Source organism: Ambystoma mexicanum, chromosome 2p, assembly GCF_040938575.1.
Source record: "Ambystoma mexicanum isolate Mex_15411 chromosome 2p, UKY_AmexF1_1, whole genome shotgun sequence".
NCBI classification, from domain to species: domain Eukaryota; kingdom Metazoa; phylum Chordata; class Amphibia; order Caudata; family Ambystomatidae; genus Ambystoma; species Ambystoma mexicanum.
The window spans coordinates 1,312,844,136-1,312,860,678 of NC_090923.1; the positions used below are offsets into that span (position 1 = coordinate 1,312,844,136).

A 16,543-nucleotide genomic window follows, 5' to 3' on the forward strand; every position below is an offset into this window, starting at 1 on the left:
CTTGTATTGTTCTTTAGCCCTTTGAAGGTGAGAAACAGCTTCCTTAAAGGCTTGGGTGATTGTAGAATGCAGGTAGTCTACTGCTGGTGTTTCAAGATCTTGGAGGGGATCCAACTCCGAGATTCGAGGGTGACTGCCGTACAAAAGAAAAAACGGGGTTTTCCCAGTTCCCGAATGGACAGAGTTATTGTAGGCATATTCGGCTATCCAAAGGATATCTTTCCAAGTTTTTTCAGTTTGTTGCAGCATGCAGCGTAAATACTGTTCCAGAGTTTGATTGGTCCTCTCGGTTTGTCCGTCGGTCTGAGGGTGGTGACTGGTCGATAGTCTCACATCAATTTGAGCCGACCGACAGCAACTTCGCCAAAAATGAGAAATAAATTGACTACCTCGATCCGAAATTAGAACCGAAGGAAAACCGTGCAGTCGGACGATGTTTTCGAGAAATTCTCGGGCCAGAGTTGCTGCTGTTGGCAAGCCTTTGAGCGGAATGAAATGCGCCATCTTGGAGAATAAGTCCACGATTACTAGAATCGTATTGTATCCGGAGCATGGAGGTAGATCGGTGATGAAGTCCATAGAAAGCGTATGCCAAGGGCGAGGCGGGATGTCAATAGGGCGTAAGAGGCCTGCTGGTCTTTCCTTTTGACTCTTGTTTTGGGCGCATACTCCACAGGACATTATAAAGTCTCTGATATCTTTCTTCCAAGACGGCCACCAGAAGTAGCGCTTGATCTTTTCTGAGGTCTTGGCCATACCGGGATGACCTTCCATTAAAGAGTCGTGATAACAAGAGATTACTTTTTTCTGTAAATCTGTGCTGGGTAGGTATAATCGTTCTTGGAAATATAATAAGTTGTCCTTTACTGCAAAGTCCTTTCCCTGCAGATGCCAATTCTGTATGTCTGCTGGAGTTACAAGTTGCCTGGCTTTATCCTTAACTTCCTCTATGGATTCGGTGGCGATTACACCCAGAATTCTTTGTTCGGGAATGATTGGTACAGGTTTGGGGTTGATCAAGTGTTCTTCCACTCCCATCCGAGAAAGGGCATCAGCTTTACCGTTCTTTGTACCAGGTCGATAGGTAATTATGAAGTCAAACTCGGCAAAGAATAATGCCCAACGGAGTTGTCTAGAGGATTGGGCTTTTGCGGTTTTCAAATATTGCAGGTTTCGGTGATCCGTAATCACAGTAACGGTGTGTCGGGCCCCCAGCAGGTAATGCCGCCAAGCCTTAAAGGCAGACTTGATAGCCAGAAGTTCCTTGTCAGTAATCGTGTAATTTATTTCAGGAGGCGAGAATTTGCGGGACCAAAATGCCACGGGATGCAACTGATTGGTTACCGGGTCCTTTTGTGATAGAACTGCCCCCATGGCAAGGCTTGAAGCATCAGTTTCCACGATGTAGGGGAGTTCGGGGCGAGGGTGTTTTAAGATTGGTGCAGAGATAAATTTAGTCTTCAAATCCTGGAAAGCTTGTTCCGCCTCGGTAGACCATTCAAAACGTTTGTTTTTCTTTAACAAGGCAGTGATGGGCTGGACTATTCGAGAGAATTCGGGGATAAACCTGCGGTAAAAGTTAGCGAAGCCTAACATGCTTTGCACACCTTTTACGGAGGGTGGTGATGGCCATTTGAGAACTGCATCAACCTTCTTCGAATCCATACGCACTCCGCCAGGTGATAATATGAATCCCAAGAATTCAACTTCAGTCACGTTGAAAACACATTTTTCCAATTTAGCGAAAAGTTTGTGTTGACGCAATCTTTCGAGGACCATTTTCACGTGTTTCCGATGTTCAGATTCCGATGAAGAATAAACGAGGATGTCGTCAATGTAAACAACAACACATACATCTATGAGCTCTCTGAGGACATCGTTCATAAAATATTGAAAGGCGGCCGGGGCATTGCAAAGTCCGAAGGGCATGACCTGATATTCAAATAGCCCATACTTGGTGCGGAAGGCCGTCTTCCATTCATCGCCCTCTTTTACTCGTACCAAGTGGTAAGCTCCTCTAAGATCCAGCTTTGTATATATGCATGCTTTTCTGACTTGGTCCAGGAGTTCAGGGATCAAAGGTAACGGATATCTATTCTTAACGGTGATCTGGTTCAGGGAGCGATAATCGATACAAGTTCTAAGGTCTCCTTCCTTTTTTGGAACGAAGAACAAAGCTGAAGAAGCAGGGGACTTGGAAGGACGAATAAACCTATTTGCCAGGTATTGATCCAGGTATTGTCGAAGGTGAAGGTTCTCAGGCTCGGTGAGGGCATAAATTCTACTACAAGGAGGAGTAGATCCAGGTATCAGGTCTATCTGGCAGTCATAAGACCTATGAGGAGGTAGAGAGTTAGCCTGATCCTTCCGGAAAACATCTTGGTATTCTAGGTATTCGGGAGGTAACTGGGGAGTCTCTGAAGAAATTGCGGCCAGTGCAACACCAGGTGGAGGGTGACAAGTAGAGACACATTCTGGAAACTGGACCGTTCTTGCTCGCCAATCGATCAGAGGATTGTGTTTCTCTAACCAAGGTATTCCTAGAATAATCTGAAACTGAGGGGCCTTGATCACATCGAACACGATCTTCTCATGGTGTCCATCTTGACTTACTAGCGTCACCTCTTGAGTGGTATGCGTTACTGGCCCGGAGGCTATCTCCGTACCATCCACCGTAGTAATGACGTCCTTTACAGCCTTGGGACAAAGAGTTAGATTCATCCTCAAAACCATTTCATGATCCACATAATTGCCGATGGCACCGCTGTCGACGTAAGCTTCAATTGCATGTAATCGATCCGGATTATCAGGGCTAATGAGGACCATAGGTATCACGAAATGCGAGGTCACGGAACTGGTTTTCACGCTCGGCAAGAGGACCTCTATTCTTGTCGGCGAGGTCGTTTCCCTGCTCAGAGTTTGTAACTTTGGTAACTGCAGCTCCTACTGCCTTCTTGGCAGGTTTCACCGGACAGTCTCGAAGAAAGTGCCCTGAGTTTCCGCAATATAGGCATAATTGCAACTGTTTCCTCCTTTCCCACTCCCTTTGTGTTAGAGGACCTTTCAGACCCCCTATTTGCATGGGTTCCCCGGAGTCTACTCCTTTGGAAGGAGTTGGCGGTTTGGAAAATACTCGAGCATCAAACTTGGAACGATCGGCCTTCCTGTTCTGCAGCCTGTGATCTATTTGAACAACCAAGTCTATATAATCCGAACAGTCTTGTGGGGGATTCACTACTTGGGCTAAAACGTCTTTGAGCTCTCCACGTAGACCTCTATAAAACAGCGTAATCCTTTTGTCCTCAGGCCATTGAGTTTCCACTATTAGTCTATTGAAAGATGCAATATAAGCCAAAAGGTCTTGATTACCCTGTCGCAACGAAAGAAGTTCATTGTCCAAGGCCTGCCCCTGTGAATGTCTTGCGAACAGTTTTTCCATACTAAGCTGAAAGGCTTGAAAATCATGGAGAACCGGATCATCTTGATTAACTAGAGGGATCGACCAGTCTGCCGCATTGCCACTAAGGTACGAAAGTACAAAAGCTACTTTTGCTTAATCAGTTGGAAAGGCTGCTGGCCGGCATAAGAAGTGCAACCGGCACTGATTGATAAATACTGCAAACCTCTTTGGGTCACCAGAAAATCGTTCGGGCGGAGCCAGAGGTACATTCCCAGGTAGATTGATCTGCACTGGATTCATAGAGGATGTTGAAGGAAGATTTGCCCCTGATGCGGGTAACGGGGTCTGTCCGGCTTGTGACTGTAGCACTTGTCTAGCAAGATTGTCTGTTCTCTCCTTGGAAATAATTAGTTCCCTTCTTAGAGCATTCGTTTCCTGACGAGCTGCATGCACTTCTGCCCTTAGTTCCCCAAGTAACCGGGCTAGGGGGTCAGTATCCGAGGTTTCCATAGCGCCTGGACGAGAGTTTTGCGGTAGGCTTTGCGTTCTGTAACGCTCACCTGATTCTCGCAGAGGCGCCGGTCTTGACTGGGCGACTACCGTATCTCCAAAGGTGATGTGTAGCACCCGGTTGGCTCTTGGGCTGGACCTCTGTGCACTGTATGCCTGACGTGTAGAGTAAGATGTCTGCAGATAGAAAATATGGGGTTAATGAACTGGGGTTATTGGGGTGTCCCTATCTCTTTCCTCTTCTCCTCTCCTGTAGACCCCCAAAGGTTAACGCTCTCACCTTAGGTAAGTGAATGCCGAGCTCTCCATCTGCCTCGGGGCAGGGTGCTGTAACCAGTTTGTTCACTGGATAGGTAGCACAGGCCTCTTGACTTCAGAGGACTGCTGTCCGTCGTTTACTGCACGAACGGTAAGTTTTGAGTCATTCAAATGTCTTTAAAGTCTTTAGTAATGATGTCTCTTGTTTTGCAGGGTTCCGACGATGGCGGATGACGGGCTGAAGTGAGTTGAAGATGGAGCCCGTGTGATGAATAGAAGCGCCTGGAAGCACGTAAGTAAGCGCTTGTTGCCTGCTTCACGATGCGCTCTAACTGTCTTTTTATTTTGCAGGTACGAGTTCGGAGCGGCTGCAGGGTGCCGGAATACCCACTGGATTAGATGTGGAAAGGAGTAATGGCACGTGAGTATTAAAGTTCCCCAATGTCTTTAAATGCACCTTGTTTTGTCTTTCAGATGCGGGATGCAGCGCCGAAGGCCTCCGGAGCGTGCGAAGAGTTGGTAAGCTTTTGTCTTTCAGATGCCGGAATGCAGTGTGAAGACCTCCGGAGCGCACGAAGAGTAGGTAAGCCTTTGCCTTTCAGATGCCGGAATGCTAACCTGTTCTTTCTTGTCTTTATAGGTGTTGCTGAAGACTGGATTCAAGATGGTAAGCCTTTGCCTTTCAGATGCCGGAATGCTAACCTGTTCTTTCTTGTCTTTATAGGTGTTGCTGAAGACTGGATTCAGGATGGTAAGCCTTTTTCCTTAGGCCCAGGACCGGATGCAGAAGACACGATGAGCGTTCTGCTGCAGAGGTTGCAGAATAACGCAAAGCAAGATTCATCCACCGGGTGTGGTTTAAATAGCCTCCTGTAGTGATTCGGTGTCTCCTTCCACAGCCACGCCTAGGTAAGAAAAGAGTTCCTGCTTTCCAGAAGAGTTCCAGTGTTCTGAATCTAGGGAGTGGCTCCAGCCCCACCCAACAGGAAAAGTAGTTCCAAACAGAAGGGGATCAGAGGCTCAACTGGCAGGCAAGTAAGCAGCATGGTCTGCTGCAGGTAAGTCCACCCAAGCATTATGAGCCCAGCGCTTTCAGCGCTGGGACTGGGCATATTTATGAGCCTGGTGCCACTGGCGCCAGGACTGGGTCCAAAAGGTCCCAATTGGGACTGGTTGGCACTCGGAACCTGGGTTATGGATCTGCTTCCAAGGGAGTTGGGAAAACCCTGACCTTTTGGAAGCAGAGATCATGACACCTATGCATGCAACTGTTCCACCCACAGCTCAAAGGATATACCACAGTAGATGCCAGCGCATATAGTTTGGGAGCTACATTGACTGAAATGCTAAATGACAAGGACAGTGTTCTGGTTTTTGCAACAAAACCCAATAAACGAGCAGTCATTTAGTAGGACATGTTAGTTTGTGCATGGTGGCACAGTACTTTCTCACCTACACTTGGGGAGAAAATTAAATTTGGTCATGATTTCACACACTAGTAGTCCATCTCATCTCCCCAACTCAGGGGGCACCAAGATTTCCGATGCCTGGTTAGCAATTCTTGCAGGAAAGTTACAAGAATACAACTTTGAAATCCAACATGTGCCTGGCTGGTGTTATGGACAAGCAAACTGACTGTCTAGATTACTAGACCCCCAAGAAAGCCGCACAAACATTCCTCACAGATGAACGCATTGTGTACACTCAGACAGACTTGTGAAAAGAAGAGACCACAGTCCTGAGTGAAGGAAGCTGGAGGAATTTATATGAAAACTGCCAAGAAATTAGAGCTGCAAAACAATTGACTGTAAAAAGGATTGCATTGTGAACAAAACTTTTCACCTGCATTTCGTGCCTACCCCCAAATAGCAGCAGAGCTCACTGTTAGGAATGAAATTGTATTCCCGAGACAAGGTAGGACTCCCAACGGGCATGAGGATCATCATAATCGATCAAGGACACAAAGGACCTCAAAACTTCACCTTCATAAAAAGGCTTACAGGAAGCATATTGGTGGGCTTAAATGGACCAATACATAAATACACAATAATAAAGCACAAAAATACAACCGGTAAGTAAATTAACAAGTTTAGCTCCCCTGAAGTGGGAGCAAAATGGCACTTCAGATACTTAGTAAAGGAGCAAAAAGACAAGGTTATAAGAATAGACAGGCCAAATACATTCATAGGCACGGCAAAAGGTTTCAGATAACTACAACCAGCAATTCAATTTGTATGCCTGGCCCAAAGTCAGTGGTTCAGAGTCTTTGAATAGGATAGCACAGTTCTGGTAGATTACGGTTAAGTCTTTGCCTCAGAGTTCAGAAGAATTTGGGTAGGCAAAAAGTTTGATGACTGTTTAAGGAAGGACAAGCCTTCGGAGTTGAGGAAAGTTCCACAAACTTTCGCGATGGCCGAAAAGATTTCCGGACCGCGTTTGCAGAGTACCTTGTTAATGAAGAAAAGCTGTAGCTGAGGCAGTTGTTCCTGGCAGTTCCTGCAGATCTCGCTGTTCCTGAGCTTCAGTCGTGGGGAAAAGAAGGAGGACGTCAGGAAGTTCCTGCACTGCCCAGGGTGGAGGCCAAAAACTTAGCAAGACGTTGGTTTGAGGTGTTAGTGCCTTAAAGTCCACAAGCTGGTTTCCTTCCCTCTGGCTATCCGGTTTTCAACAGCACTCTGATGAAAATTCGACCAGATGGGGAGGGTGTCCAGGTGGCTTGCGAGTTGGTTGTTCCCACCAAACTCAATGGGAAGAAGTTAACCTTGAAGGGCTTCTCTGTCGATGGAGTTTCAGGCAATTCGGACCTGCTGCAGGGCTTCACCGGTCGTCCAGGAGTTGTAGCGTTCCTCTTCCTTCAGCTCGTATTCGGTTCTTTCGTTCCAGTGGTCGACTCTGCTTTCCAAGTCCCAGAGACCTGCTTTTAAACAGTTTCCCCTCATTCATTCCAGCCTGGCTGTCACTCACACAGCAAGGTGGCTGTCCTTGCCGGACACCCAGCCGGCCAATCACGCCAGAGTGCATTCAGGTTTCCTAGGAGACTAAGCACAGGGAGTTTCGGGCACCTCCCTCAGATCCTGTCCACCCCAGACACTCAGGCGCCAGAGGAGGGCTTCAGCACTGAAGCCCGCCAAAGACCAACCAAGAAAGGGACCAAACCTCGTTTGGCGCGCAGAGAAAAACACAAGAAGGACTTTTCTTAAAAGAAATGGCGAAAAAAGATGACCAGAGTCCGTTTTTACAGATAGGTCTCGGGCGCCATATTGAAAAACATGGCTGACCCGATTTTTTAGCTACCGTTGTTAGCGGTCGGAAAAAATCATGATAGTTTGATCTGAACTACTGCCACCAGCCGTTTCAAGTAGGAAAAGGTAACATTTGACTGTTACATGAGTGTTTTACTCAGGGGAATCTAGGCAACCACTCCAGCACTCTATTGGAGGATAGTGTGTGGTGGGTTTGTAAATTTAAAGAGACTAGTAAAGTCAATTTAACTTTACATGCTCTGGGAGACAGTAGTCAGTCCCAGAGAAGGTATTTAAACCTTGGGAAGTCTGAAAGAAATTCCTGTGTCACTGCACTGAAGGTGCTGTGTGACACACAGAAAAAGATGATGCCTATGGAGTTGTTTTAAAACTCCATAACCAAAGAACACAAAAGTAGAACACATTGAAAATGAAAAGTTCAAAGCCCCAAAATATAGCAAAAGAGCTGGAGGGCTCTAAGGTAGAGGGAATTTAGCACTTGTGTGAGAATTCTCCCTAACACTCGCGCCCCCCAGACTAAGGTACAGGAGGTTCTAATCCCCACCAGGATGGATCTCCTGTTGTAAGTCAGTTAAATGGCCTGCTGAGTACACCAGCAACCTTTTGTAACCCTTGCTATGAAACTTTCTATCAGTGGTTTTCCTTTGTAAGCTATATGACCTACAAACCTGTGGTGCTACATCTCTCTTCTTTAAGGTATAGGGGATCTGATATAACAGTCCCTCAGAAGTTGTAACAACCTCTGAACCTACAGTAGGCTTTTTCAAGGGGTCCTTAGAAAGGAATCCCTTAGATCTAGAGGGGCCTCCATGGTTCCTCACCATCTCTCTCACAAGAGCAGGTTGGGTCTCAGGTATCTTGGTTGGAGGGGCTGTGGTCAAGCAAGGTACATGCTTCCACTTTCTCTGAGATCTGGTTTTACCTGGCTTAGAAGTTTCTCTCCTATCATTAGGATTTATACTTGAGTCTTCAGTAGAAGATCCAACAGTCTTAAGTTGTTTAACCTTAGACCTATTGTTCCTGGTTTTCCACCAGCTTTGGGAATTACCAGTTCTCACAGGCCTAGAGACGGGTCCAATTTGTCTATCCACCGATGCTGGGGGGGGTCAGACACTTTACAACTTGATGGGCAATGATGGAGCTTGGTTGGGGCTCCCATTTCCCTACTATACTACCCTCCGATTTGCCTGGGTTAGATGCCATTTTACTGACACCAGGGTTTGCAATGGGGGTCTCTGTAGAGGTTCCCACAGGCTCAGAGTGGTCTCTTAAGGTTGCCTCTCTAGCTATTTTGGTTTGGTTCTGTTTCCTCTCACTGGGAGGCCTGGGAGTACTGGATACTACTCCTAGATTGTAACATTAACAAAGGTTTCCGTATGGACTAGCCAACCACTCAGTGCTTATCCAGTAACAACAGAAACAAAGGAGTGTCCTACCTTGTCTTTGGAATCAGCTTGGAGAGATAGAGAATTCACCTGCGTCACCCTCTCCTCGCCTCTGACGCGGCAAAAAGAGGACGCCGCAGGGAAACCCTCGAAGGGGAAAAAAAACCTGTGTGGCTTGTGAGCGTAGATTGTAGGTTGTGGTCTGGATCCCACTGGAGCGAGGACATGTAGACTAGAGGATTGACGGTTCCGCCTGAGTGACACTAAGACAAAAAAGAGGATTATTGCCGATGTAGTTAGCTACGGCTGGTATCCCGATCTAATAGAAGATATACCTTTCCTGAGTGCAGAAAAAGTTGTCAATGGGAACCGGAGACGAGAACCTGGATGGATCAACAAGCCAAGGGAGTTCTGGGACAAAAAGGGAAAGAGGTAAGTGTTTGTATCGAAAGTGGATAGAAAAAGGAGAGGAGGTTCCTATTTTGTATTACACCTGCCAAGCCAATGTGTAGCACGGCTCGAGACAGAAGTGGGAACCCGGAAGTGTCTGCTGGGAATTCTAGTTCTGGTACATGCCAGATGAAAGAAATGACAACCAAAAAGGTGATAAACAAAGACGAAATGTTATGAATAATGATGTAATGGACCTAGAAGAAGGGTCGATGTTGAAATATAAAGAAATGTAACCATAAAGCAGGATGAAAATATGCAAACTAAGCTAACACCTGTAAATGGGCTAGGAACGCAAGAAGCTAAACAGTACTGCTTGCTATGCTTAGTAGAAGAAAAGAGCGGCAAGCGCCATCTATTTCTCTACCTCAATGAAGCAAATTATATAAGTGCAAAGCCACTTTATATAAAAGCAGATATAACCCAGGCTGCTAGTGGTCAAACAAGCCAGTATTCGTGTACCAGCACAAAGCCAGACGAAAGAGCAGAATCGAAACTTAGCAAGAAGCAGCTCTTGCCTGGGAATTCAAGGTCAACCCAAGTAAGGGAGGAGAGCGGCTACTTCGAAGAAACGAAACTTAAAGAGCATAACAGCCTGCCTAGTGAAGGTTGCGATAAGGAGGCCCAGGCAGGTGGCAAGGCCGAGGGGGAAAATCAAATGTGCAAATAGAAGGAAAATGAAGAAGATTCACGGTGTACTAACACGTGACCAGCCAGGCGCAGGGAGGTACCAAAGTCTGATGTCACCCAAACCCAGAGGATGCCATAACTTCTCCTGATAAGAAGCTACAGTTTCGAGGCCATCCTCTGCCAACTAATTGACGCATAGCCCTAAAGTACTGATTGATGGAAGGGAGGCAGGGTGAATCTTGGGGCATACCTCATTTGGGTGATCACTCTGCGTGCTGCTAATTAAAGTAGAGATTTATGCCTAGGGGTGTAACCCACCGAATCACAATGGATCAAATAATCTAGGGTCCTATAGCTAGCAGAACCAATGAGACGTTGTACTTTTAGTGACGTCTGACACGACTGATGTCGCGGGATGGGCGTAGACGCCCACCCGATAAGAGTTATCCAATCCTCACACTCTGTTACCATATACAGATATACCACCTATACTTAAGTTACCTTTTCCAACCAATAGAATTGCATGACAAACTTTTGAGTGTTACACGTCAATGATGACGAGTTTTGGGTATAAAAGTTACTGTTTGCATGAAGTTCGGGGAGTTGAAGCGAGACGGGCGATCGCATCACTGCTGAATTCCATGTTTCCCCGTTTTTTTGTACTTGTGACTTCCTTTTGCCAAACCATTGAGTTGTCCTTATTGATTGGTGTTGGAGTAAGGGAATCCCACACCCCATCCACCTCAAGGTGCAGCTATCTCGTCTTAAAGTACTCAAGGGTGAGCTCTGATCATATGGGCCCATCAGAGGGCACTCTGCCCTCCTGTACACAGGAATACACCCAAAGGTGATTGGCTGGCTGGCTGTCCTTCGAGGACAGCCACCCTGCTGTGTGAGTGACAGCTAGGCTTGAATGAATGGGAAAAACGTGCATAAAAGGCTAGGTCTTTTGCAAGGAAGGCAGAGTCGACCACTGGACGAAGGAACCGAAGAAGAAACTGGAAGAGTAGCTCCTCCTGGACCGTTGGTTTGCCCGGTGAAGCCCTGCCACAGTGCTGCAGCTCAGAATTTCTAATCAACTAGAGAATCCCGGAAAGGACAACCTCTCCCCTTGGGTTGGTGGGCAGAGCTCCCTCCCAGTGACCAGAAAACATCCCTTGAACATTTGAGGAGTTCAGAATAAATGTAGAGGGGTCTGAGAAGAATGGGCATCCCTCCTCCTGACCCTGAAGTGCCCAAAAGCACACATCCTGAGATGTCATTTTAGAATTCTGAGTGTAAATAATAAAGCCTATGATCAAATAATTGCTTCCAGTCCTAGCCTAGCTATATACATCTAGTTGCATCGTCAACTCTAAAACGTACTCTTTGCACTAGCTTGACCCTATGACCAAGAATACACGTGACTTCTATTCTGTTGCCCCGTGACTCTGGCCTACCACAATTTCATGCGATGTTACTGGGATCCATACTGCGCAGAGCTGTCATTTGTATATTAAATGGCAAGAACTTTACAGGTTGCATTACAACAGTTTCAGCTCATGAATAAGCCGACGAATAAGAAATAAACTTAATTTGGTTATACCACGCGAATATGAAATACACTCAATGTGGTTATACAACTGACGTGTACGTTGTCTCAACAGAAACTTCTTATGTTTTCAGACACTGTTGCTGTTATCCAACACCCTGGGTCATGGTTGTAATTTTAGGGCGGGGATAGGGGTGTTTGTCCCCCCCCCCCCTAACGTTCATGGCACACCATGTTGTGCCCAGTCATTTGCGGGGGCACCTTTTCTTCAGATGTCATGTCCCCTCAACATTTTCAGCAACGTTACTCCACTGCCCTGGGTTAGGTTCATCACCCCATCACACGTGCTGCACGACTTTACGCACACTTGGCGGTGTGCTGGTTGTGTCCTCACATGCTGCAGCGCCACTTTAATGCGAGTCCTTTATTTGAAAGCCCGCCTATTGTAAACACGCACGCTGCTGACCTCAAACACTAAAGTCCCACGCGCTCTGCAGGGTGCATTGCGCCTTTAAGAACGGCTTCCCGACCTGGCAGCCAGCCCCGGCTCGGCAGCCATCACATGACTGCAGTCTTGTGACTGCCTGGGTAGCAGAGCACAGCCGTTTCCTTCGCTAGTATTGGGAGTTTGGTGGGAGTTTGTAGCTGCCGTGGAGCGGGGCAGCGAGCAGCAGGTGAGCGCGGTGGGCGAGGGCGTCCCCGGGGGGCTGCGTGCGGGCCCCAGCGGCAGCTGCCCACTTTGGAAAGTTGCTGAGATGTGTGTGTATGCGCGTGAGGCAGTGCCCTGACGAGTTTCGTTTTCTCTTTGTGTGTCTCTCACAGGGTGAGCCGGGAGTATCCGTGAAGGAGGCAGCAGGTCGGCGCTGCCCGGAGGAGCATGGACAACAAGCCCCTGCTGGAGCAGCGACCCCCTGCCTACAGCCCGGCTGCGCAAGAGGGCTATGGACAGCAAGGCTACGGGTCCATTGCCCCTCCCCAGCCAGGGTTCCAGCCACCTCAGCCCGGCTTTCAGCCACCTCCTCCGTATTCCTACCCCAACGCTGCGGCTTCAGGTGAGCTTGCGTTTCCTATCTACTTGGCAAGTAAATATGTTTGGAGCAACCAGGTATTTCCCTTCTCAGTCTTACTTGACACTGGGACATCTTCAGCCCCAGTCTCTCTTCCCCCCCCCCCCCCCTCCTGCCCCCACCAAGGGCGCCTCATTCCACTACGTCAAAGTACCACCTTCCTCTTTTCAACAATACCCCCACCCCCAACAGGTACGCACTTAAGTCATTACTCTTTCGGGGAACCCTGTTCCCTCAAACCCTTCTTTCACTCCCCCCCCCCCCTCCCTTAGCTTAATTTTTAAGCAGCATCTTTTTTGTCGTTACTCTATTATGGAAAAACTATAACGGCCAACTAACTGCCAGTTTCGTTTTTACTGCAAAAGGGTTATATACTTTTGTAAACTCTTTCCACCAGTGAACACGCTCCCTTTCCCTTTTCCCCCCACTTTTCCAGGCGTCAATTGTTCCAAAGTAAAAGAAGGAATCTTAACTCACTTGGGTTTGCATCACAATGTGCGAAGGATCACAAATGCTTTCATTTAGTGATTGTGCCTGCGTATTTTGTTTATTGCACCTTCCCATGCATTGCATGTGTATGCATTCAGCATGCCACCTTGGGCATGTAAGGGGCACTTGTGAAGAGGCAGGTTGGATTTGATTAATACTTTGGACTTTTTGGCAAGCCTAGTGTCGGATGCTTGCATTCAGAGCTACTTAGACGACCCATGCAATTGACGAGCGACAATTGGGTAATTTAGTGTGGCAGAGTTAAGTATTCTGGTGGTGTCGTTTACTCTTGATGTGTCCTGTGTGTGGTATGTTTTATTTTTTGGGGGGCGAGGGGGGAACGAGACTGATCGCCTAGACCTGTGACTGTTTTGGTCAAACTGTTTCGGTCAGGCTTAATGCTGGTATTGTTGTGCTCATGTAACGGGCAATTGTGATTCTTGTGATATAATATATGATATGGCATTTGTAACGCGCCTATATGTGGTTTTTTAACAACTGTGTTTGAGAGTACAAGTGGTACGTATTGCCACGCCCAGGCTGTTGCATTGGCCATAACGTTTGCACTCTGCGTTTCCAAGCTACAACTTGAGGAACTGACTGTACTCTAGATGGGGGTGTGGTGGACCTCTTTAATGAAGGGTGCCCCATAGTGCGGTCCCCAGGGGGCTGGGTCCTGGCCACGGCTCCCAGGCCGCGCTTGGCATGGCCCGGCTCCCACTTCAAGGCGCCTCCGATGCATCCCTTCACCATTCTTGTGTATTTTTTTTTATTTTTTTCTTTCTTTTTCACCACTGGATAATTTACAGGCAGCAGCGCTGGAGACCCTCGTTGCCAGTTGTTATAGATGCCGGGGGTCTTGGCCCTCCTCATTGATGAAGGGGGGCCCCTTGGGCCCATGGTCTTTAATGCATGTGACCCTGAACATGTGACTAAGCGCCAGCCCTGTGGCTCATTGCTGTGTTGCAACATCCCATACCAAGGGTAAAATTCACACAATAACCGCTAAACTTACACTGTACTTGTGAATCATCTTGAAGCCCTACTATAGACACTCTTTACAGGGGGTCCGCTACCAACGTTTCGGTTGTTCAGTGCATCATCTTGTGAGTGATGGTGGGTAACTACTTGACCCACTTGCAGCTCTGGCAAAGGCTGACATGCTATTTGTTATACCCGGGCCTACTTTAAGCAGAAGAATCATATGCAGGATCACACGTTTGCGGTATCGCTGCATTTTAAACACGCCTCATTGTTGGGATTTTATACACTGGTGTGTAAACGAGCACCTCTGGAACTTTCACTGTCAACTTTTAGTCCAGCAAAAGAGTAGGGAGCGCCCCATTAGCTGACAAACCCACACCGGGATCCAAATTGGCTGTCTTCTCACCAGCCAGTATCTGCCCCCTATGGGCTGAGCGTGCAGGCCACCACTAAGGAGCAGGTGGAGGGTCTTCACAGACCCCCTATTCTCCCATTGCTACCGGATGGTTCTTCCAGCAGGCCTGGGTGGTTCTTTCTCCTTGCGGCAGACAGTCTGGACTTTTTTGGCCCCAACTCTCCCATGAGGGTGGGGGCAAGGAGAGGATGGTCTTCTCGAGTCCCCCACAGGTGGGGGACAGCTGACGGCAGCAGGCAGGACAGCGCCTGGGTTCCAGTGTTATAGGGTTGGGCCCTCCTTGATTAAGGGGGCCCTATCGTTCGGGGCGGCCCGGTGGGCCAATTGTCTTGTATGCCACTCGATGTGGCAATAACCACGCAACACCAGTAGGGGACTGCAACTGCTGAGCAGAAGCCCACTCGGTACCTTCATTGGTGTGGGTCACATGCTCATGCGTGTGGCTCAGCACGAGCTCGTTGCAAACTTAAATATATATATTTTACATTGTGAGAATGTTTTTAGTGCAGAGGACAATTCTAAATTGTCGTTTTCTTTAACAAAATGTTTCTATGAATAAAAAATGAACGTAATTTGTATAAAATAGTAGGAGTTGGGACCCATCATTGGTCTTCAATGAACACTGCCTATAGTCTTGTTTGGGACACCTACATGCAATTCACAGTACAGCGTGCCTTTGCCTTGGAGACCCAAATGCAGAGTAAGTAAAGTAACGTGCTTGGTCTATGCTTTTAAAATGGCAGAACAGTGTGTAAATGCAGCAACACAGTATACCAAATGTAACAAGCTCAGCCCTGGATATTAGAATACAGGCCACAGCATAAACAAGGCAATGTACTCGGTCTGTGCTGTTTTTAAATATGCAGAACGCAATATAAATACAACACACTACGAGCTACGCTTTGTGTGTTCATCTGGGATATTTAAATGGAGAACGTAGCATAAGCAATGTATTGAGCACTGTCGGACACCTGGATGTAGAATGCAGTGTGAGCAATGTAGCGGGCTCTGTCCGGTCGCTAGTGCGTGAGAACAGCAATAAAAACGCAATGACTTCTGTCAGGAACTTGGATGAAGAATAATCAATGCAATGAGCTTAGTCTGGGAACACCTAGGTAGAAAGAAGTGTGCAGGGACTGTGATGCCTAGATACAGACCACAATATAGGCCAGGTGTCTGCATCCTTTGGCTCTCCAGATGTCTTGGATTACAACTTCCATTAGCCCTAGCCAGCACTGTCCATGTTACGGATCATGGGAGTTGTAGTCAGAAAGCTATGGCTAGCCACAGGTTGCAGACCACTGATATAGGCAATGCAAAGGGTTTTGCCCTTGGGCTAGGTTTAGCATGCAGCATAACTGCTGGAGCGCCCAAAGGCCGGCACAGTGTAACCTAGGCAAAGCGCACTGTCTGGTGGAGCATAAATGCAGCCGTTGCATGTCCGTTTGTCGAAAGACGTTTTTTTGAAGTATTTTCCGATGCCAAAATTACTGGGGATGGGAGACAAATCTCATTTGATACATTTTTTATTGGGGGGGAATCCTTCCACCCCTACATATGTTTTTCAAAGTAATATCGGTGTCAACAATGTACTTTTAAGAAAATGATTGTCTGCAAATCAATGCAATACTGTCTGTCAACTTTTGGCTCTCCAAATGTTTTGGACCACAACTCCCATCAGGCTTAATCGGCAAAGTCAGTCGTGGGAGATCAATGGAGAAATGGTCCACAACATCTGAAGAGCCAAAAGTTGCAGACCCCTGGTATAGGCGATGCAATGAGCTTTGTCAGGGACGTCTAGATGAAGTGAACGATTAAATGCAAATGCGGGGAAGCGGTGCAACAATATTTGTTTATTGCATTTGTTATACGCCCAAACACAGAGGTGTTACGGCGTAGGTTACATAAGTCTTGAAAATCTGGTTACAGTACAAAATAAGTTACAGAACATAAGGACAAAGCAATACAATTGAAACCACAGCAAGATAAAGGTACACTTGAATCAGTGTTTCCAGTGAGAGGAGCAGCTCCAGATCATACTGATTTGTGGGTACACAAGTGCGGTTGTAGTAGTGTGGTTGGTGTAGTGTGACTATTCACAATATGAGCTCTTAGAGGAAACGCTAATAAAGGGTGTCCATTGCAATGAGTGCAAGAGCAG

The 16,543-nt window shown here is 47.2% G+C and overlaps 1 protein-coding gene across 1 annotated transcript in view; it reads left to right on the forward strand.

Annotated features, from left to right (window-relative positions):
* Window positions 1-11,878: 11,878 nt before the first annotated feature.
* BRI3 (brain protein I3) overlaps window positions 11,879-16,543 on the forward strand; it is a 229,020-nt gene continuing 224,355 nt past the window's right edge. Inside the window, exons 1-2 of the mRNA XM_069645653.1 lie at window positions 11,879-12,101; window positions 12,250-12,479. Of these exons, the coding sequence (XP_069501754.1) occupies window positions 12,305-12,479 (175 nt within the window). The 5' untranslated portion in view covers window positions 11,879-12,101; window positions 12,250-12,304. The remainder of the gene's footprint in view (window positions 12,102-12,249; window positions 12,480-16,543) is intronic.